Source organism: Anabrus simplex, chromosome 10 (genome assembly GCF_040414725.1).
Source record: "Anabrus simplex isolate iqAnaSimp1 chromosome 10, ASM4041472v1, whole genome shotgun sequence".
Taxonomy (NCBI): Eukaryota; Metazoa; Arthropoda; class Insecta; order Orthoptera; family Tettigoniidae; genus Anabrus; species Anabrus simplex.
This window is the reverse complement of record NC_090274.1, coordinates 44,806,394-44,828,544: the sequence shown is the minus strand read 5'-3', so window position 1 is coordinate 44,828,544 and position 22,151 is coordinate 44,806,394. Positions and strand designations below refer to the sequence as shown.

The following is a 22,151-nucleotide window of genomic DNA, read 5'->3' as shown; positions in this document are numbered from 1 at the left end:
CTGAAACCTTTTTTTCAGACAATACCTATACCTTAATTAACAAAGATCCAACAAACAAAATACAGCGTAACTTAAAGAACCTTCTTAAAAATTCTAACTTCATTTTAAATGATCAAGATTATCAGAAATTAACTGTAATGAACCCAAAATTACCTACAGTCAGATCACTGCCCAAAATTCATAAAAATGATGTCCCCATTCGGCCTATAATTAATAGTATCAATAGTCCTACCTATAAAACCTCTCAATTCCTACACAAATTCCTAAAAAAACACTTCAAATTTCACAACTCCAACCCCATAAAGAACTCGATCGAACTTTGTAATTCCCTAAATAAGTTCAGTCTACAACCAAACCACGTTTTATGTTCTTTTGACATCACCAACATGTATACTAATATCCCTATCAACAATACTATTAACATCATAAAAAACAATCTGTTGAAACATAGCACATTGAGTAAAATCGAAATTGATGAATGGTTAAAATTACTTAATTTCGTTTTAGACAACAACTATTTTACCTTCAATAAGAAAATTTACAAACAAGAAGGTCTAGCGATGGGAGACCCGTTATCTGGAATACTAGCGGATATATACTTAGATAATCTCGAACATAGTAAGATTATTAATAACATCAACGGACTCTGTCTTTGGCATCGCTATGTTGATGATACCATAGCTATCATTGATAAACAAATCAACAACAGCAATAACATACTATCATTCCTCAACAACTTAGATAATAATATTAAATTCACTAAAGAAGATGAGTTCAATAACTCTTTGAACTTCTTAGATATCAAAATCACACGAGCATTGAACAAATTCGACTTCCAAATATACAGAAAACCCACCTTTTCTCCAACAACCATAAAAAATGATTCTTTACATCCCAACTCACATAAAAAAGCCACTTATCACAGTTTAATATATAGAGCATTAAAGATCCCTATATCCTCTATTAATTTAAAGAAAGAATTACTATTCATCAAGGAAATAGCTAAATTCAATGGATTTAACACGAGTATGATTGATAAAATCATCAATAAAACCAAACTGAAACTAGCTACCAATTTAACTCCATTAAAACCCGTCAAACCAAAATACGCTAAATTCACGTTCACTAACCATAGCATTTACCCGATAACCAATTCATTAATGAAGCACGAAATAAAAATAGCCTACACAACAAAAACCACTAATCGTAATTTATTCTTCAATCACAACTCTATTAACATCACAGACAATAGTTACTCTGGATCAGGAATATACAGATTGAAATGCTCTACATGTAATTTTTCTTATGTTGGCCAAACTGGCCGCAGCTTCTCTACCAGATACGCCGAGCATTACAATGCCCAAAGACACAACAAATTCTCCGCAATGGCCAACCATATGAGGGACACTGGGCATAAATTCACCACATTAGAACAAGACCTCCATATCCTAAAAAGAGTCGATAAAAGCAAACTCATGACAGAATATGAAAACTTATTTATTTTCCTCGACCAACATTTTAATAAAGATAAAAATCTAAATGACACTATTGATAAAAAAAGCCCCTTGTATGAACAGATTCTTATTTTATTACGAGAATCAACTTCCCTCACCAACAAATTCTTAAAAATCTTCAACCTCACATCAATTAGAGTTCCCACTTCCCCTACAGCTAATATACCCCCCTCCCTTCCCCCCGCCGCTAGTACCTCTAATTCAAATACAACCAATAAACCCATCGCCACACCCACCGTAACATCGCTCCCGCCAATAGCCTTACACCGTTACAACACGCGCAGTAATACACTCTCTTCCTTCCCTCCCACCAATAGCAGCCCCCCTCCAATAGTTACGTCAACGCAAACAGATCCCCCTCCAGCACAAAACTTCAGTTATAACACACGTAGCAAGAAGTCTACTGTTGCAAATACTTCTAACTCATAATATTACAAGCTATCTTTGTCACCGTCAAATGGTAAGTGCATACGATTCTACTTCAATATTTTTCAAATATCTTTTCACACAATTAACTCTACATTTCTTGCTTCCATTTACAGATTCCACTTTTATATGCTTTTTCAACTAGAATATCTGCAAGCTCACAATTTGCAACATTTGAACATCACTTCAAATTTTGAGATGGTCCATAGTGATCCTATTTGAAACTGTTCTTCAACTTCTATTCACCAACTTCATATCCTCAACTTGTTCTACAACTTCACCATATGCATCTGACTTTCGTCTTTTATCTTCAAGATCATGATTAACTTCGGATCTCTCGACTAACTTTGACTTTTATTCTCTCTTCTTTACTTTGATTATATAAGATTTTTCGCCATCATCTAATTATAACCGCCAGACTATCAACTTTACTTTTATGCAATCTTACTACTTGTTGTATAACAATCTGTTGTTTTATCCATTGTACTTATTTTAGCAGCCTTCTAATGTTAATTTTGTTAATACTTCCACTATTGTATCTCATCACATTGTATTTTCAAACCATCATTGTTATTTTTAATGTTATTTTACTTCAAATCTCTTCAAGATTTTAAAATTCATTTCATTACTACATGTTATTTAGACGCTTATTTTTAATTTAAGGTTAAGACTATGGCTGATGATGCCTTCAGGGAAGGCGAAACATGTACCACTATTAGCTAACAAATTTATGTAAATCATCCAAGACGATTTTGTATTGATTAGGTCGTCTAATAAATAACTTAATGTTATTATTTCAACCACTATTACTCTTCGCTAATGGCGTCTTGCTTTGAGTTGGCTTTGCTCTCATCACCATGGACTCTGTTGCTCTCAATACACCTAATACACTGGCTGTCAGTGAAACACTTGCTCCAACTAGCCACGCTCCAACAATCTGTCCTCATTCAAAGACAGAGAGGTCTCCCATTTTGCTTCAACTAGATCTGGCCGATTGCACGCTTAAATACATACTATATCGCCTAACATACTGAAGATTAATGTGTCTCACTGCAGAATCCAAGGACAGTCTCAGCACAGGATGAATCATTGTTACCACCTCACAAACATATGGTCCAGAAGGTGTGTTTACATTATTTTCATGACCCTCTGCATTTGTCTTATGTTTATATTTTATTAAAAATATTGGATTCATAACTCATGTACTTACAATATAACCATTTGGAAGCCCTAGTTTTTTTGACCATTTACTACTACTTAGACTAATATTATTTAAAATTTACTTTGTCTTTTCTCTCGACAGCGCGAGCAAATGCTTGAGGCACAGGAGATGTTTCGAACTGCGAACAAAGTCACACGGCCAGAAAAGGCGCTCATCCTCGGTTTCATGGCAGGGTCTAGAGGTGAGTTGATTTCTGTGAATCTTATTTTGATGGATGTTCAAACTGTATTTTATAAGGAAATGCTCTCTTTGCTGTTCTGCTAGTCCGTTAATAATTGGCTACTAGTGTACCTGTTCTGTTCCACTACACCACTTGAACAATATCCCTTTATTTATGTCAGGGACTTTGAGCTATATTTATACAGCAGAACTTGGGTAATTCAAATGTTTTAAATCCAAATCGTGAATGCCTTGAAATATTTGCACAGATCTTGATAGTCCTTTACATTGCAATGTTAAAGAATTTTTGGATAATTCGATGTAATGCCCAACGAGATTCAGTACTGAAATTATGAGATTCAGGCTACGTTACTGGTACATTGCAAGCCAGACTGCTAGGATTAGAAAGGGTTAGAAAAGAATTCATGTTGTTTGTTAAATCGCAGGAAATAGTCCCACTCTCTTTCTCTCCGTTTCTGCCTCAGGTATTTGTTACTATGTCCCTTTAGTTAACCTTCAGTCATAGATAAAGTTACCATATCAATTTTTCTTTTAAATATGTAAATTTTGATACAGTACTGGAGGAAATTACAGTACATCATGGACATCAGTGTTTGTTTATTACTGAACTGTGTCCTACGAAATCTCTATCTAAATTGATTTAAGAGCAGTATTTATTTAGTTAGTTAGTTAGTTAGGTAGTTAGTTAGTTAGTTAGTTAGTTTTTGAAAATGAGACAAAGTCTCTCATAATGCATTGGTACTGCCGGTGGCTCCAAGTAGCCTACGCGGTGCCCTCCACGGTATGCACTAGCCATGCGTCTTGGTAGGTGTGCTATTTACCAACTGATGAGCCCAACTTAGCACACTAGGGCGAAACGCTGGCAACCAGGAAAATTTATAATGTCCAATAACAGACCAACTATATTGGTGTTGCAATTATATTAACGATAAATAGTCTGGTGTTATATTCACTAGGGGTATTATGCCAGTAGAGTCAAAATGTAACCGAGCTTCGGCTGGCTCCAACTTGCTGAGTCGGCAGTTTGACAATCTGGGGCTGTTTAGGAGTAGGGATGTGACAGTCCACATTCAGTTAGTCCAGCTGGTGTCTTGATACGGTGATGCAGGTTCAAGAATACGTGCTACAAGAACTCTGAGAGAACAGTGAATAATTTTTTTTGTGTGTGGTGTGTTTTCCCAGGATGGTAATATAGTACATGAGATTGAATCAAGGTGTAGTAAAGCTAATGCAGTGAGCTCGCAGTTGCGATCAGCAGTATTCTGTAAGAAGGAAGTCAGCTCCCAGACGAAACTATCTTTACATCGGTCTGTTTTCAGACCAACTTTGCTTTACGGGAGCGAAAGCTGGGTGGACTCAGGATATCTTATTGATAAGTTAGAAGTAACAGACATGAAAGTAGCAAGAATGATTATTGGTACAAACAGGTGGGAACAATGGCAGGAGGGAACTCGGAATGAGGAGATAAAGGCTAATTTAGGAATGAACTCGATGGATGAAGCTGTACGCATAAACCGGCTTCGGTGGTGGGGTCATGTGAGGCGAATGGAGGAGGATAGCTAGGAGAATAATGGACTCTGTTATGGAGGGTAAGAGAAGTAGAGGGAGACCAAGACGACAATGGTTAGACTCTGTTTCTAACGATTTAAAGATAAGAGGTATAGAACTAAATGAGGCCACAACACTAGTTGCAAATCGAGGATTGTGGCGACGTTTAGTAAATTCTCAGAGGCTTGCGGACTGAACGCTGAAAGGCATAACAGTCTATAATGATAATGTATGTATGTATGTATGTATGTATGTATGTATGTATGTATGTATGTATGTATGTATGTATGTATGTATGTATGTATGTATGTATGTATGTGTGTGTGTGTGTGTGAAACTGGGTAGGACACTTACTGAGACATTGATTGTGGTACACCATGCTTACGGAGAAATGTGTTATCACGGACCCAAGTACGTGAGTGACACAAGCTTTTGACAAGTGTTCTCCATTCAGTGAACGTTGATCCCCTCTCCAGAAGACCCACATCACCAGGAACACTCACTCACTCACCCCATAGGCTTCTGAGGGACATGAAGTTCCCATGCTGATCTCGAAATCCTCTTCCATCCTTTTCAAACTTGAGCCTGCTCTTCCCGGTTATCAATTTGGAGGGTCCAGCATACCTTGTTGATCTCCTTCTTCCTGGTGCTCTGTTATCCTCAGTATATGTCAGCCCAGCGCAGTCTGTTGGATTCTATCACACACATTATAGTGTGTTGTTGAGAGAGGGTGTAAATCTCAAAATTAGATCTTTTCTGCCAGCTTTGAGAGATAAGATCGAACCATCGGCCAAATATTTTTCTATAAACTTTATTCTCAAAGACTTGCAACTGCTGTTGCTCTTTCGTGGTTATAATCCACGTCTCGGAACCATACAGAAGTACTGGTCGAGTGATTGTATTGTAGATAATCATTTTTGCATTTCGTGTTAAAAACTTGTAGCCTAATATGGGGTTCACCAGGATTGGAAGGAATTATTGCTAGTGTTGACAGAAGTCCAGGTAATACCACAGACAGTCGATAGATGTCGTGGCAAACTTGTTAGGCATTTTGCATGGTTCTTGTGTATTCCATCCTCCACAACTATTTGAAGATACGATGTGTCTGTGAGCACATTGTTCCAAGAAGCCTAACCGATGGTAAGAGCGAAAATTGGTTAGTGGAAAACTTACTTGACAGGGTGAATCAGGATCCCAATTTGTTGCACAGAATGGTTACAGATTAGGAGAGATGGTGTTTTCTCTTCGACCTACAATCCCAACGGCCATAATCAACGTGGAAATCACCACCTCACCTTGACAAGAACAATTATTGTGCAGACTGATCAAAGGGAAATGTTATGCTCAGTGTGTTCTTAGTCATTCGTGAAAGCTGAACTTTTGCTAAGGAGAGATATTTTGTCATTCTTCAGCATCTATTTGATGGCATGTGACGAAAATAGTGTCATTTTTGACGAGGACTCTCCATCATGATGTCCCAGCACACTAGTCGCTCCATAAGAGACCTGTCCTACCTCATCCTCCGTATTTTCCAGATCTTGCTGCAGGGATTATCACCTGTTTCCTGCTTATTATTTATTTTTTAAATATTCTGACACTCTGAACCCTTTTGCACGAGTATATAACGTTATAGTTTTGATCAGATTTTTTAAAATCATTGGTCCTTGACTCAAAATTTGGAAACTAAATTATTGCAGATGTGGTGAATGAACTGAAGGAACAGGATTTCCTAAACAGGTGGTATAATGGCTTTGAAATTTCCACATTACAGTTACATTACAGATATGACACATTTTACAAGTAATTAATCCCATTTTGTTCCGTATTGAAGATACAATAAGTAAATTCTTTCTTGAAGCAAATTACTGAGTCCACATATTCAATACAATTATACAAAATGAGATTAGTTACTTGTAACTTGACAGCCAACCAGGCAAATTAACGTTTAAACAGATATTTAAATCTTAAGGTCAAAATAGGCAATTTAACAAAAGATATAGCATATTTAAAACTGTAATTTTATTCAAGAAAGAATTTACTTATTGTATCTTCAATACGGAACACAATGAGATTAGTTACTTGTAATATGACACAGTCGAACAGTAAATGGTCCACCATATGTGAAGATCCACAGAAGCATAAGTAATTGCCTGCAATGTTAATTTTAAAGCATTCAAAGTAGTGCTTAAATTTTCCATGGCCAGAGAGAAACTGAGTGAGAATTAATTCAGGCACTAACGTTTTGCACTTGAGTCGGCTATATATGTCAGGAAATTCTCTTCTGACAGACCCTTTTTTACTTGATGTCCTGAGGTTGCTCCACTGTCTTATTAGATGTGTTTTGATTTGGGCTTTTGCGTTCCTTGGGGGTGATTTGTGGGTGATTTCTTTGTTGGATGAGGAGGCTGCTTTTGCGAGGATGTCTGCCTTTTCGTTTCCAGGAGAACCAGTGTGTCCTCGGATCCAGGAAAAACAGACGTGGGGACACTGCTGTGTTCTAGATCTTATAGTAGCAGCTGTTGGGTTGACATTGTGCTTGTCGTTGATTATGTTCAATGCAGCCTGAGAGTCTCTTAGTATCCAAACGCAACTACTGTTGTGTTCACACCACTCCACAGCAGACTTGATGGCCCATAGCTCAGGTTGAAATACTGAGCAGCTGAATGACAATTTGTATTGAACTGAAAACACTTCCCTCTTACTCTCGTAGACAACGAATGCGCATCCCACTTGGTCAGATTCAGGTGTTATTAGGTGTGTGAGAGCCATCTGTGTAGATATAGTAGTCGTGGCTGAGCAAGCAGCCAGTGCAAACGTAAGTCTTGAAGTTACCAGGGTGACCAGATTCCAGAAAGTGACAGTTCTTCTCCAACGTGGTTTCAAAAATTGGTGCAGATGGCTATGTTTTTCACTTTACAAAGGAAAATTATTTTCTGCGTTAATGTGAGTTCGGCCGTTCCAATGGCAGTAAAGAACGGGTTTGTTCCATGTGTCCTGCTTAAGGGGTGGAGGTTCAGTTCACCCAAAGTGGTGGAGATGAATGTGACGTGCAGCCTGCAGGAAGTGATCAAAGATAGACTACAGGACTAGTTTGAAGTGCGGTACAGACATTGGCAGAAGGCTGTTGCTGCTTAATTTGAAGGTGGTGTCCTGTGTGATAATGTACTTTATGCCCATCGATGCCAAAATATAAATGTTATATGCCAGAAAACTGAATCTTAGTGAGGCTCATTATAGTTCAAGTTTTATTATGATACAGGTTCTCCACCAATCTGGGCTCAGATTTTCTTTATTATACAACTGTTTGAACAATAGGGAACATGCATGATCCGGGGTTTTAATTAAAAATATGCTAATCTGATTCAAAATTTCATGCAGAATTCAAAAATGTGATCAGAATGTACAAATAATAACTCCAAACATGATAAAAATCTACGAAAATGTCACGTCACGCAAGTACGCGATCTCATTGGTCTGACGTCATCGTACAGGTTGACTGAATTAGCAGACGAAATAACACATAGTGTGCTGTGAGAAGCAGGATACACTTCGCGTATTTCTACTTTATGTTAGTGTCTGGTATGGTTAAATTCGAGGTCTATACATTGGATAATAATCTGAGTGGTATATTTTAGACTTAAAATGAATCCTGCGCAGACAGTGAGGCAGAAAACTTATAAATGGTGTAGAGTTCCGATGTGCAATAGCACATCGCATACCATACCAAACAAATTGTTTATAAATTTTCCAAAGACGCTAAAACTAGGCAGAAATGGATTTTGGCGAGCCGGAGAAATGCTGGTGATATATCGGAAAAGTCTACAGTTTATTTTTTTGAAGATTTTAACGTAAGATGAATTTGTTTGAATTTTCAAATTACTTTTCCATGTCAGCTGTTCTAGTGGTAAAACTTTAAATTTTAATGTATTATGCTTTATTTAAATGCTTCAATTACATCTTGGAATATGAAAGTAATAAACAGTGCATTAAATAATGCTGATTATTAAAGTATTCTCCAAACCTAACCTATGTTTTGGGTGATCCATGTCAAGATAATAAATCAAAGGGGTTATGAACCATTTTGACAGCTCTAATTCTACCAATATCTCTTGGCATGGGACAGTTATGTATGTCTTTATTGAAGAGCTTAATTGGTAAAGAAATTTAGGCTATATCTAAATACTCTATAATGTAACAAAGAATAGGCGTGTACATCATGAAAGGAAACAACGTGAATTTAACAAACGTATAACTCTACACAAAACCAATGCTTGTCTGTTGGGGGTCTTATAAGTTAACAATGCTCAATTATAATAATTATCATAATATTAATGAAATAAATAACATAATTGCACACAGGTGAAAATAGTGATGTAGGTGTTTAAAATATTATCGTACTTAGCCAAAGTTTTAGGTTATACAAGCCAAGTCAATAAACCGAAGGGTAAAAATACCGCGCGAGTTGGCCGTGCGGTTAGGAGCGCGCAGCTGTGAGCTCGCATCCGGGAGATAGTGGGTTTTGAACCCCACTGCCGGCAGCCCTGAAGATGGTTTTGCGTGGTTTCCCATTTTCACACCAGGCAAATGCTGAGGCTGTACTTAAGGCTACGGCCGCTTTGTTCCCATTCCTAGGCCTTTCCTGTCCCATCGTCACCATAAGACCTATATGTGACCGTGTGACGTAAAGCAAACAGCAAAAAAAAAAGTAAAAGTCACAGCACCCAAAGACATTCCTGTATTGAGCGACTAAAATGTCACCAGGACACTTTTCTTTCCTGATATGCTCAGCTTGTTAAAAGCCAAATGTAATTAATGTTATTGTCTTCACGCCTCGCTAACTACTACTACGATTTTTGGTTGACGCCGATGTGCAGGAATTTAGTCCTGCAGGAGTTCTTTTACGTGCCAGTAAATCTACCAACACGAGGCTGACGTATTTGAGCACCTTCAACTACCACCGGACTGAACCAGGATCGAACCTGCCAAGTTGGGGTCAGAAGGCCAGCACCTCAACCGTCTGAACCACTCAGCCCGACTTGTGAAAACTAGATGAAGTCATATTTATCTTTATCATGTTTAATTTTTTCCCTCCACAAAGATATTTAATTCTCTTTCATGGGCCCCGGAAGTGGGTAGGCCAGTTGTCCCAACCATAAATATTTTTTTTTGGGGGGGGGGGGGAATGATAGATTATAGTCCTATAGTACTATGAACTTTCTTTCTTTCTTTCTTAATCAGTTTATCATTCAGGGTTGGTTTTCTCTCGGACTCAGCGAGGGATTTCACCTCTACCACTTCAAGGACAGTGTCCTGGAACGTGAGACTTTGAGTATGGTGATGAAACTGATGAGGAGGGCCATTACCTCGCCCAGGCGGCCTCACCTGTTATGCTCAACAGGGGCCTTGTTGGAGGATGGGAGGATCGGAAGGGATAGACAAGGAAGAGGGAAGGAAACGGCCGTGGCCTTAGGTGCCTGGAGGAGAAGTAGGAAAATACGAAAAACCACTTCGAGGATGGCTGAGGTGGGATTCGAAACCGTTCTACTCAGTTGACCTCCCGAGGCTGAGTAGAGCCCGTTCCAGCCCTCGTACTATTTGTTTTCAACTTTCGTGGCAGAGCCGGGAATCGAAACCGGGCCTCCGGGAGTGACACACATTAACCACTACACCACAGAAGCGGACTAGTACTATAATGCTACCTATATGTTTATGTTAGTGCTGAAATCCGATTTCTTACTTTACTAATGCTGAAAGCCCGAAAATGTAATGTTATTCTTTAATAGGGGAATCAGTCTAGAAGGAAATGTTGAAAGTGATGTGATATCTATCCAGGTTCGTTGTTATCCTAATACTATGGGTTACAGTACATTGCACGTATATAAAAGACGCCACTTACAAACTTGCTTGTTATCCGCGAATTTCTGCGGCCACAAAAGTCACATTTTTCAAGAATGATGACATCTACACATAGTAGATTGTCTGACTGTGCTGTTTTGAACGTTTCTTCTGTCATTTCGAAGTTATTCGCGATCATGAATAATAAACAATCGGCATTTAGCAACGGCTGATGCACAACGGCTGGTAGAGCTCCATGCGGTACTGGAACGTGACGTCACAGCGCGCCGCTTACGTCAGAGGCCGTTTCACTCGCCTTGCGGAAAGGCACTATTAAATATTTTTTTAATGGTAGAAAACAAGGCAACATACCACAATGTAATACGTTTACGTACTATTTCATTGGTGTACTTTTCAAAAATATATTTTTGAAAATGATGCATGTTCCCAATTAGGTAAGGATAGCATCGCACCTGCACTCAATGCACTAGCTTCGCACTTGTTTCCAAAATCAAACATGTCGTACACGCATATTAACATCAATGCACCTTACTACTTCCAATATTCCACAATCACACTGCACATTCCCGCAAATTCACTTCACCAACTGTACAATAAACAATTTATATCTATATATATAAAATAAAAGTTTTGTCTGTATATTGCTCAGAATTTGAAAAGAATGCTATTTCTGTATTGGTCATGTCCACAGTAACAAGGAAACACATTTTTTACTTTTCCGTAATTTCTGTCTGTATGTATGTATGTATGTATGTATGTATGTATGCACACGCATCACAAGAAAACGGCTGATGAGAATTTAATGAAAATCGGGATGTAAAGTCGGCTGATGAACCTCTACAATCTAGGCTATAAATTATTTTATTCACGCTGAGTGAAATGGTAGTTTAGGGGAAGGCCTGAAATTTAATTCTCATAAATTTATGTTATTAGTGGTCGTGTGTTAATGAAAATCGGTATGCAAGGTCGGGGTAATAAGTCGTTATAATCTAGGCCATAAATAATTGTATTCACGCTGAGTGAAATGGCAGTTTAGGGGAATGCCTAAAATTTAATTTTCAGAATATTTATGTTATTAGTGGTCGTATCTTAATGAAATCGGTAGATAAAGATGGGAAATAAGTCGCTACAATATAGGCTGTACATAATTGTATTCATGCTGAGAAAAATGGTAGTTTAGGGGAAGGTCTAAAATTTAATTCTCAAATATTTATTATATTAATGGTCATATCTTCACGAAAATTGGTATGCAAAGTCAGGGAATAAGTCGCTATAATCTAGGCCATCAATAATTTTATTCACACTGAGTGAAATGGTAATTTAGGAGAAGGCCTGAAATGTGTAATCTATATATATAAAATAAGAGTTTTGTCTGTACATTGTTCAGAATTTGAAAAGAATGGTATTTCTGTATCGGTCATGTCCACAGTAACAAGGAAATGCATTTTTTACTTTTCTGTAATTTCTGTCCGTCTGTTTGTCTGTCTGTAACGTATGTATGTACACGCATCACGAGAAAACGGCTGAAGAGAATTTTATGAAAATCGGAATGTAAAGGCGGGTGCTGAACCACTACAATCTAGGCTATAAATTATTTTATTCATGCTGAGTGAAATGGTAATTTAGGGGGAGGCCTGAAATGTAATTCTCAAATAAGTTATTTATGTTATTAGTGGTCGTATCGATAAATACTACATAACTAGCATAACTTTAGTTATGTCGTAAGTTAGTAGTAGTTATGTAATACACCCTACCGGGCTTCGAATGGATGACCCACACATAAGAATGCCTCCACGTAACGGGGTAAACACCCACGGATGAGATTTGATTGAAGAGCGGGTCGAATTGCTTAACGAGCTTCGAACCGCTCCCCTTCCTACTTTCTGTGCCGGCCCGGCAGCCTGAGCACTTGGGGAAGTGGTACGTTCAAAGAAAAACAAAAACAACGAATACTTAAGATGGAGCCTTATGTCTATAATATGAAAGTAGGATCTCTGGGTTCAAATGCCTATTGGATACTGCTTAACACTGCTACAAATGACAAGAATCATAAAATAGGAGTTACGAATATGAATTTATTCAAAACATGACAATTTAAAGAAGTTGATACAGCTCTCTATACAATGACTCTCCACATATGGGAGGAAAAGAAAATAATAATCACTTTAAAAAAAATACGAATCGCCCATGGGCGTCGCCTGCATAACGGCATGATTGAGGTTTTGCGACTTGCTATCGTTCATTTGTCCTCATTAATTCATACCGTTCATGAAATTTTGTACATTATTCTGTCGGTCACACCGTGAGATGATCTGATGTCCCTATACACAAATATTACTAGCTGTTCTAAGCACGAACATAACCGGGGCCTACACTACATACTATCATATTAAAAGACACATTTGCATAATGCACAAACAAACACAAATACCATTTTTGCTAAACCCCGGACTACTCATCTATCACCAAGACCACACAACGTGCACATAGGTTCTGTTTGAACTCAAAAATATGTGCACATAATTACGAAACATACACAGATATATGGATATATACACTTCATGCACAAAGGAGAACCATTCCTAGAAAAGAAACAGCATGGTTATCACTGTCTCCGGCCCACAGCGCAAGCTTGGAGCAGCTCGCCCAAGGCGCCACCATAATCCGGAGTCGAACTGGCAGACTCCCGACCGAGAGGTACTGTGGGTTTCTGTAGATCCCTAGAATAGTTACTCTCATATCGCCGGATATCGGGGGGATCCCTACTCATGTATTAAATACCTTTAAAAGAAGTTACCGTGATATTATCATTATACAAGTATTCTTAGCTAAGCCATTTAACCCAAACAAAAGAACGCGGGCAGACCCGGGCTCCAAGCCCTAACACAATGGGATACGAGACCCTTTTGTCACGAGGGCGAGAGCTAGACATTCACAAAAAAAGGAAGGCTGGCCATTCACTTCGCACGGCCATTCAGATTCTTCTCTCCCTCAAACGTTCACCCTCTCGTCTCGGGGACACATCCTTGGCCCATTTCATTTGCTTATTTATATTATCGTGGAATTCCCATAAAATACTCTTTTTATTCACTCCCTTCTCAATATTATCACTGAGACTGGGGCACGATCACTTCTCAATCATCTCATCGTAAATTCCTATTCGGCCTTCTCACTACGTCTCATATCGCGTATCTTCTTCCCTTGGGCCTATGGCTCTCATGGCTCCTCGTTCATACCATATAAATACACTTATATTTAAACCTTCTGACCAAAGATTAGGGACTCCCGCCTCTGGGCCTTACCCCGGCTATAGATTAAAAGAAAACACTCCAAACCATTATGGCCAATTAATCAAAAATCACGGGAGACTTTCACATGGTCCCTCACACTTATCTAAATCACACAATATGTACCTCTCCCGGTCGGGATCTTCTTCTTTCTTGCAGTCCATGCACTGATTATATCTGTAAGCTAGGCATGCATTGTCTGACTGACCCATGAGTTTCCCTGGCATATTTGACAACCTCGTGGGACAGTGACTACCAATATTTCGACATGTTTCCCTGCTTGCCAGCACTATTTTTCCAACCGCCCCTACGGGAAACTCAAATATTCTCCTAACCTTGTTCCCATCCTTGCTAGGACATTCTACATATTACTAAAAATATAATCCTCACGATAAGCTAATCATTAAGAAAGAAATATGAGTCGTCCGGGAATTTAGCTTCCTTGAATTTTACTTCAACATTATAAAAATCAATAAAATTTCCATCTAGGACATGCATTAACTTACAACATTTTGATATTTACAAAAGAGCGCTAATCCTATCCCCGGGTTATGTCATGCTTAGAAATTAAATTTGGACATCACTCATCTGTTTGGTGGCCGTTGTTTCTCCCCCCACGGGAGACCCATGGTGAAGTTCTTAGTACTCCATGACCACTCGGTAGGTGGCGGGCGTGCAGTCCTTCATCCCTGGTCCATACAAGTCCGACATCCTGGGGGACTCGTCACAGCTGAAATCTTACAGTAATCCAAGATGGGTACACTTTTACACTCGTCACACGTCCTCTATTTCAGAGTTTACACCCACGAATAAGACGGTCTTTCAAACCACGGCGGGCGCGTTCACAGTAAGAATCGGGTGGCTCACGAGACTCGAGCCCCTGATTCGAAGTAACACTTTGGGTGATACCTAATTATGAATTTCACTGACTCATTAAACCGGCAGTTTCTCAGCCGTATTCTGCTACTTGTTGGTAAATTATGCTCGCGGTTTTTACTAGTTTGACATGCAGCACAGAAACAATACCTAGGCTCGTTTGGCCTCCCGTTCACTACACAAAGGCTTTTGGACACAATAACACTTCTTTGTACGCGGTCAGGGGTTTCTGACTGTAAATGGAGCACCGCGGGACATAGTGTCCTTCTCACGACCGTAAAAGAACAACTGTCTCTCCAATGGCCTGCTCGGCCTATATTCTCTTGCCCGCCGGAAGCTTGGGGGCGTCAACGTTCACGGTTCATTAAGAACAAGAGCTCCTTTCGTACCAAGAATTGACGATATCTAAATATTGCATCTTGTAGCCCTCTGTCTCCTCTTTCATTTGAGCCAGGCGTGCTGGACCTACGATCAGCAGTTTTTATGTAATTTGCTTCCCGCCTTTGATTAATTCATTAGCGTCCCTCGGGAGGTGGAGTTAACTTTGAGCGCGAATCTTGGCTTGGGTGACGCCGCTGTATCCACATGTGTTAGCGATATGTTACATCTTGACAGCTGGTGACCTCATTTCTTCCCCTGCATAAGTTATTACATATTTTTAGTCTGGGGAACGCAGAAAATTCCGCTCTATTCAATGGTGTGTCTCACATAATTTTCCCATGTCCGGATTAAAATATCATCCCATTGTTTACGCGCCAAAATCCGACGTTGGCACCCGTGACACGTGCATAAAAAACCGGAAGTTCCTTATGTTCGTTTGGAACTCTGGGAAGCTAGGCCACACCTCGGGGCGTATCTGACTACTCCAGCATCGCGTCCCCTTCTATCTCTCTCTCTAAGTTGAGAGCGTATTTCCGCGGGGGCTTGGCTGTTGCTTTGTCCTCCCTTTGTTCGCAGGCGCTCTTTTCGCGGGTTCCATTCTGGCAGAACGCCGCTCGATCCCCTTCGCCCATACTGCTACCAATGACGCGACCTTTAGGAGTAATTTTTAATGGAGTAGAAAAGCCCATATCATTCCCATGAGCTGTACAGGACACTGTACGGTTTCAGTAAGAAGTTATTAAATGTTGGATCACTTATGTCTTATGCATTGTTACCGTACCGCATATAATCACAGATATTCATGAATTGGGTTTTTTGTTACTAAGTCCATATCAGCGCCGGGTCACAAGAAAATGGGTAAACAGAATTCAGTGAAAATAGGTATGTAAAGTCTGAGATTAAGGAACTACAGTCTACGATATATAAATAATTTTGTAAGACGCCATAATATCATAGAATCAAAAGAAAACTAATGTGAACGCCTGCAATATAGAAAGCTCATAAACTTTATCAACAATAACATTACATTGACCATTGTTCGTTGTAATGTGCTTTTTGTCTTCTGTTTCCACTCGTCCCCGATAGATAGGATTACTGCAGCGTACCGAGGTTTTTTTAATTTGCTTTACGTCGCACCAACACAGGTAGGTCTTATGGCGACGATGGGATAGGAAAGGAATAGGGGTGTGAAGGAAGCATCTTAGGCTTTAATTAAGGTACAGTCTGGTGTGACTGGTGTGAAAATGGGAAATCACGGTATACCATCTTCAGGGATGCCGGCAGTGGGGTTCGAATCCACTATCTCCCGGATGCAAACTCAGAGCTGCACGCCTCTAACCACACGGCCATCTCGCCTGGTCGTACCGAGTGTAACAGCCTGCCTGTATATTGGCGGGAAGTAGCTGGGGAGTTTGATAACTTTCTTCTTTAGCATGCCATTCCTCTGATTCATACATTTTCTGATATAATTGGTACGTAACACACTGTTTCATCATAGCATTCGAGCTATTCAATCCCTACTCTGAGGCACTGATTGGAATGAGTAGTGTGAATATTTAACGGAATAATGACAGAGGAGTGTTCACGGCAGTCTCCGACCTGGTTATTCCAGCTCTGGAACTTTGGACTGTTAGATCGGCACCGTAGTATTGTTCGTTGAAAGTCAGAAAGTGTGCGGTTTTTCATTTGATCGAGTATTTTATATGATAACATTGCTTTCAATCGCTACATTCCTGCTGACGTTTTTGTAATGACCTACTGCATGTTGAATTTGGTTAGGAAAGCCACCAAATCAGTCTTTCTGGGAATCCCGTAGCGAAGCACGGGTACATCAGCTAGTTTGAAATAAAGCTAGGTTATGATAATCTTCTATCAAAGCTTTGAAAACATTTGACATTGTCAAGGTCTTTGATCCACTTACGGAAAATCAATAACCCAGCGCATGCACTCTGTTCAGTAAACTCAACCGTCAAGCGACATCTTGACAGAAATTTATGAATATTCAAAAAATATAGTTATAATTATCGTCGGACATAAACAGTCGTATGCACTATTTTGGCTTTCATGGTATAATGCTCATGGTTATCTTTCGTATGAAAGTAATAATTACTTTATAGGATGACTGGCATTACAACTGATAACAAGTACTTGGTAGAAGGCATAGAGTCTAATTTTCTTCCTCGTTCTATAAAATCTGTAATGTTCTGTAGTTCTCAAAGTGTTTCCTTCTGCAGTTTAATCTGTTTAAACCTATACCTATGAAAATATCAGAATATAAGAAAGAGTAATATTTGTTGAGAGCATGTATTGTTTGTCTACAGATAATCCTTGTCCTCACTTGGGTAACATCGTGACCATCAAATTAAGCGAGAATGTGGAGACTGTTGCCCAGCCCGATGATACTCACATCACCGTCACCGTGGAGACGCACTTCCAAATGAACTACAACACTGGAGAGTGGAAGAGGATCCGAAAGATCCGCAAACACGAGGATCCCAGCACTGCTCCGCCAGCAACTCCAGCTCCAACGCCAGTCTTAGCCAACACACCTGCTGCTACCGCGACTTGAAGCAGGGTACAGTATATCCATTATAGCTCTCAGTAGTCCGTAATAACCCTTGACATTATGGGTAACATTGTAATTTAAAGCTTAGTTTGTTATACGAAAGTTTCATGTTGATTTCTAGCATTATTTCAGGAGCGAATAAGTTTCTTTCTTTTTACACTTTCAGTACTAATGGGTTTATTCTGCAAACAATAGTTACGGTATATACATGTAATCCCTACATATTTTTTTCTAAATTTGGCAGTGAATGGTTAGATTATGGGTATTATTTGCATCAAGCTTGGTACAGTATTTCTGACATTCAGAAATCTGAAACTTGGTATTTTTTGCTCTCACTCTGTTCCCGCCTCAAGTGAGAAGTGTGCTGCGTTCATATCACGTCATTTGTTTACGGTGGCTGGTGTTTGTTCTTGTTATAAGGTCTTTTATGGCTAAAGAGCAAATAGATAATTGTGCTACAGGATGATAGTACGATGTGGATGCAAGTTGCATACATAATTGGAGGAAAAATAAAACTGATCCCAGGCAAACGGTAACTGCCGCGCATTTTACAGACAGAAAGCAATGTTTCCAGAAGAAAAAAAACAAAAAAAACAGTTGTGTGAACATTTGACTGGAAAGAGACGGTTTGGTTGAGTAGTCACAAGTTAAATGTGTCGATTCAAAGCTATAGCAGTAACTGGAGAGTCGAAAAATTATCGGGCGATGAGTTGCTTCATAGTGTTATAATTTGTTGTACTGTAGTATTTACAATAAATATTTAACAGAAAAGATTTCTTTATTTAAAATTTCCCTTACTGAGCGAGTTGGCCGTGCGGTTAGGGGCGCGCAGCTATGAGTTTGCATCCAGGAGATAGTGGTTCGAACCGCACTGTCGGCAGCCCTCAAGATGGTTTTCCGTGGTTTCCCATTTTCACACTAGGCAAATGCTGAGGCTGTACCTTAATTAAGGCCATGGCTGCTTCCTTCCTACTCATAGGCCTTTCCCATCCCATCGTCACAATAAGGCAGTGTGACGTAAAACAAATTGTTTAAAAAATAAATCCCTTCTTAAAATTAGGGTTTACGGGGATTGTTCACGTATATACGGTATGTTTATTTAGGTCATAGTCCTGCATATAGATCATCTCCAAACAGGCTTTGAAGGCCTCTTCAGTTGAGGTGTTTGTTTCAGTAGCTTTTACTTTATTTTGGACACTTCCACCTAATCAGCACTTGTATTGTAGAATTTTATTCTATCTCATCTACAGTATGGCTAGTTTCCGTCTGTTACTAAGACCATCTTCAGCTACAAAGATAAACTTAGAAATTATACATCGCAAACTTTAAAATACACTGAGCGGCACAAAAAACACAACACTTTATAAATGATCTGTAATTATCTATTTAACCAAAGTGAAGCACTTCAACCAATTTTTTAATACAGGGTATGTCATTGGCGTTGCTTTGCAAGCAAACGATGAAGTGTTGATTCTTCATTGCACTAGCATCAATTGTATTTTCCTGCGCAACCTTGATAACACATCGCTGTATGTGAGTCAATAATGTTTTTGTGCGGTTGCAGCACTTATTATTGTTCCTTTACTTGTTCCCCTTTCAATCACACGTGTTTGTATTATCTTTCTGTGATTGTCAATCAGCTTCCTTTAGTAAACATGCCATTAAGCCCTGAACAAGCTGTAAAAGCTGTTGCTTTGGTAGAAGATGGTCGCAGCATGCATTACATTGCAGAAGTGTGGAGGACTACAACTTCCACGATTTCCAGAACCATACGAAGATACAGGGAAACTGGAGGCTTTGCAAGGAGACCAGTATCAGGCACGAGAAGAGCAACATGGGAGAGAGAGAGAGATGACCGCTACTTAAAACTTCTAGTTCTCCGCAACCGTCGCACCACCGCCGTTGAAGCACAGAATAGACTCCACCAAGTTCGAGGGGTCAATGTTAGTGAGAGAACCGTTCGGAGAAGACTGTAAGAAGCCAATCTTAAGTCCGAAAGACCTGCTACAGGTCTGGAACTCACCAGAGTCCATCGCACAGCTTGACTACATTTCGCAAGGGAACATCTTGACTGGATAGTGCAACAATGGGATCAAACGTTGTTCAGTGATGAGTTGCAATTTGGCCTCCGATCACTTGATGGAAGAGACACGAGAAGGCCAAGGGAAAGGTATTCCTCTTGCACGTTGCTGTTGAGAACGCCTTTTCAGAGTGGTCGTGTGATGGTGTGGGCAGGAATCAATACATCTGCAATAAAAGATTTGGTCTTTGTGGAGAATGGGAGCCTTACCACACATCGGTGTAAAGGAAATCCTTCTGGAGCATGCTGTGTCTTTCGCTCCATTTATTGATGATGATTTTATACTAATGCATGACAATGCATGCCCACATGTTGTGAGAATTGTGCAAGAGTTCTTGTATGAAACAGGAATTCGTGCTATGGCTTGGCCTACTCGAAGCCATGATTTGATCCTATTCAGCCCGTTTGGGACCAGCTGGGGAGAAGAGCCCATCGGCACTATCCAGAGACCCTACAGGACCTTCCTGCAGAAATTGGAGATGATTCCTCAACAGGACATTACCACATTAATCAGGAACATGCCTGAAAGGTTGAATGCCGTCATTGGTGCCAGAGGTGGCAAAACCCGCTTTTGAAGGTGCGAACAGAGGTACCCGAGATCGTCTGTGAAGCAAAACTGTGAAGTGTATAATATTAAAATAGAAGTGCATTACTTTTATGAGCTTACCTACTCAATATTTCCTTGAAATGTGCATCTCTGGCTTAATTTGTTCAATTAGTTTATAATCGTCTTTTCTTTTCATTGTTAGACACTTCGATGGGACCGTATCACAATATTCTATCATAACATAATGGATTAGCGTCATATTCTTGAATTAGGAGTTTCGTATATATGTCCATTATGTAACACTATAAAAACATTACTTTTTCCCTGCAATTTTTGTGAAAAACACCTGAAACACATAAAACACAATAAATTAAAGTTTTAAGAATCTTAATCTTTGTCAAACTTTAATAAAGACTATTACAACTTTTGTACTACCCAATTGTATCGTCCTACGAATGTAACCTCTTGTTTGTAATGCTACTGGTGAATAAGTGTGCATGTAAGCAACAAACAATTATTTAAATGATCAGGTATTTGAGAGGCAATTAACTTCCTAAATATCCTTGTTTTGATTTAGCTACATAAAAGCAGCTTAATGTTGTCAAAGGTAGATGCCCTCAAGAAATTCCTTGTTTTTATGTGTTTGTTGACCACTTTTTGCAACCTCCGTATCAAATTGGATGCTTAATGCCAAACTGCCTTCGGCTTCTGAAATGAACTGTACTCATTTCTGGTGTAGGATGAATAAACCCTACAGCCATTTGTCTGCTAGTGGCTTTACGTCGCACCGACACATATTGGTCGTATGGCGACGATGGTATAGGAAAGGCCTAAGAGTTGGAAGGAAGCAGCCGTGGCCTTAATTATGGTACAGCCCCAGCAGTTGCCTAGTGTGAAAATGGGAAACCACAGAAAACCATCTTCAGGGCTGCTGATAGTGCGGTTCGAACCACTATCTCCCGGATGTAAACTCACAGCTGCGCGCCCCTAACCGCACGGCCAACTCGCTCAGTAAAGGAAATTTTAAAGAAAGAAATCTTTTCTGTTAAATTATTATTATTATACAATCTTCCTCCAACAGCTGCAGGTTGCCCAAAGACAAAGAGTACCTTCACAACAATAATGGATGTGGATACAATAGATAATGTGATCGTATGATGTTAAATGTAGGCAGTCGAGTGAGGCATGTCAAACATTTATTTGAGGTCCGCAAGCATGGTTCTTGAAGCTCATGATGGACTTCTTGAGTGTGGTAATGGCGATGTTATAGATAAAATCTCTATTTAGCCCAAAGGTATTGCAGAAGTTGACAAAAAATGTAGGTATGGTTCCTCGAGCACATAACATCAAACCAATTACAGAAATGGATGAGAGCTTATATTTTCGCTTGTAGAAGTCCGCCGTTTCTTCATAAATTCTTTTTTCTGCATTGACCTCTTCCGGCTGGTTTTCGTTGGTAAATACTACAGTACAATAAATTGTAACACTATGAAGCAACTCATCGCCCGATAATTTTTCGACTCTCTAGTTACTGCTATAGCTTTGAATCGACACATTTAACTTGATAGCTTGATAGCTTATCAACCTGCCTTCGTCCAGGTGAACCAATTGCACCCTTGCTGCATTAGCTCTGCAGCCCTTATTACAACTGTTGCTTGCTTGAATTTC

The 22,151-nt window shown here is 39.5% G+C and overlaps 1 protein-coding gene across 2 annotated transcripts in view; it reads left to right on the top strand.

Moving 5' to 3' along the window:
• Nelf-A (Negative elongation factor A) overlaps positions 1–22,151 on the top strand; it is a 103,364-nt gene that overhangs the window by 77,038 nt on the left and 4,175 nt on the right. For both annotated transcript variants that reach the window (XM_067155030.2, XM_067155029.2), the window contains exons 9-10: positions 3,244–3,343; positions 17,612–17,865. In XM_067155030.2, the coding sequence (XP_067011131.1) occupies positions 3,244–3,343; positions 17,612–17,859 (348 nt within the window). In that variant the 3' untranslated portion in view covers positions 17,860–17,865. The remainder of the gene's footprint in view (positions 1–3,243; positions 3,344–17,611; positions 17,866–22,151) is intronic.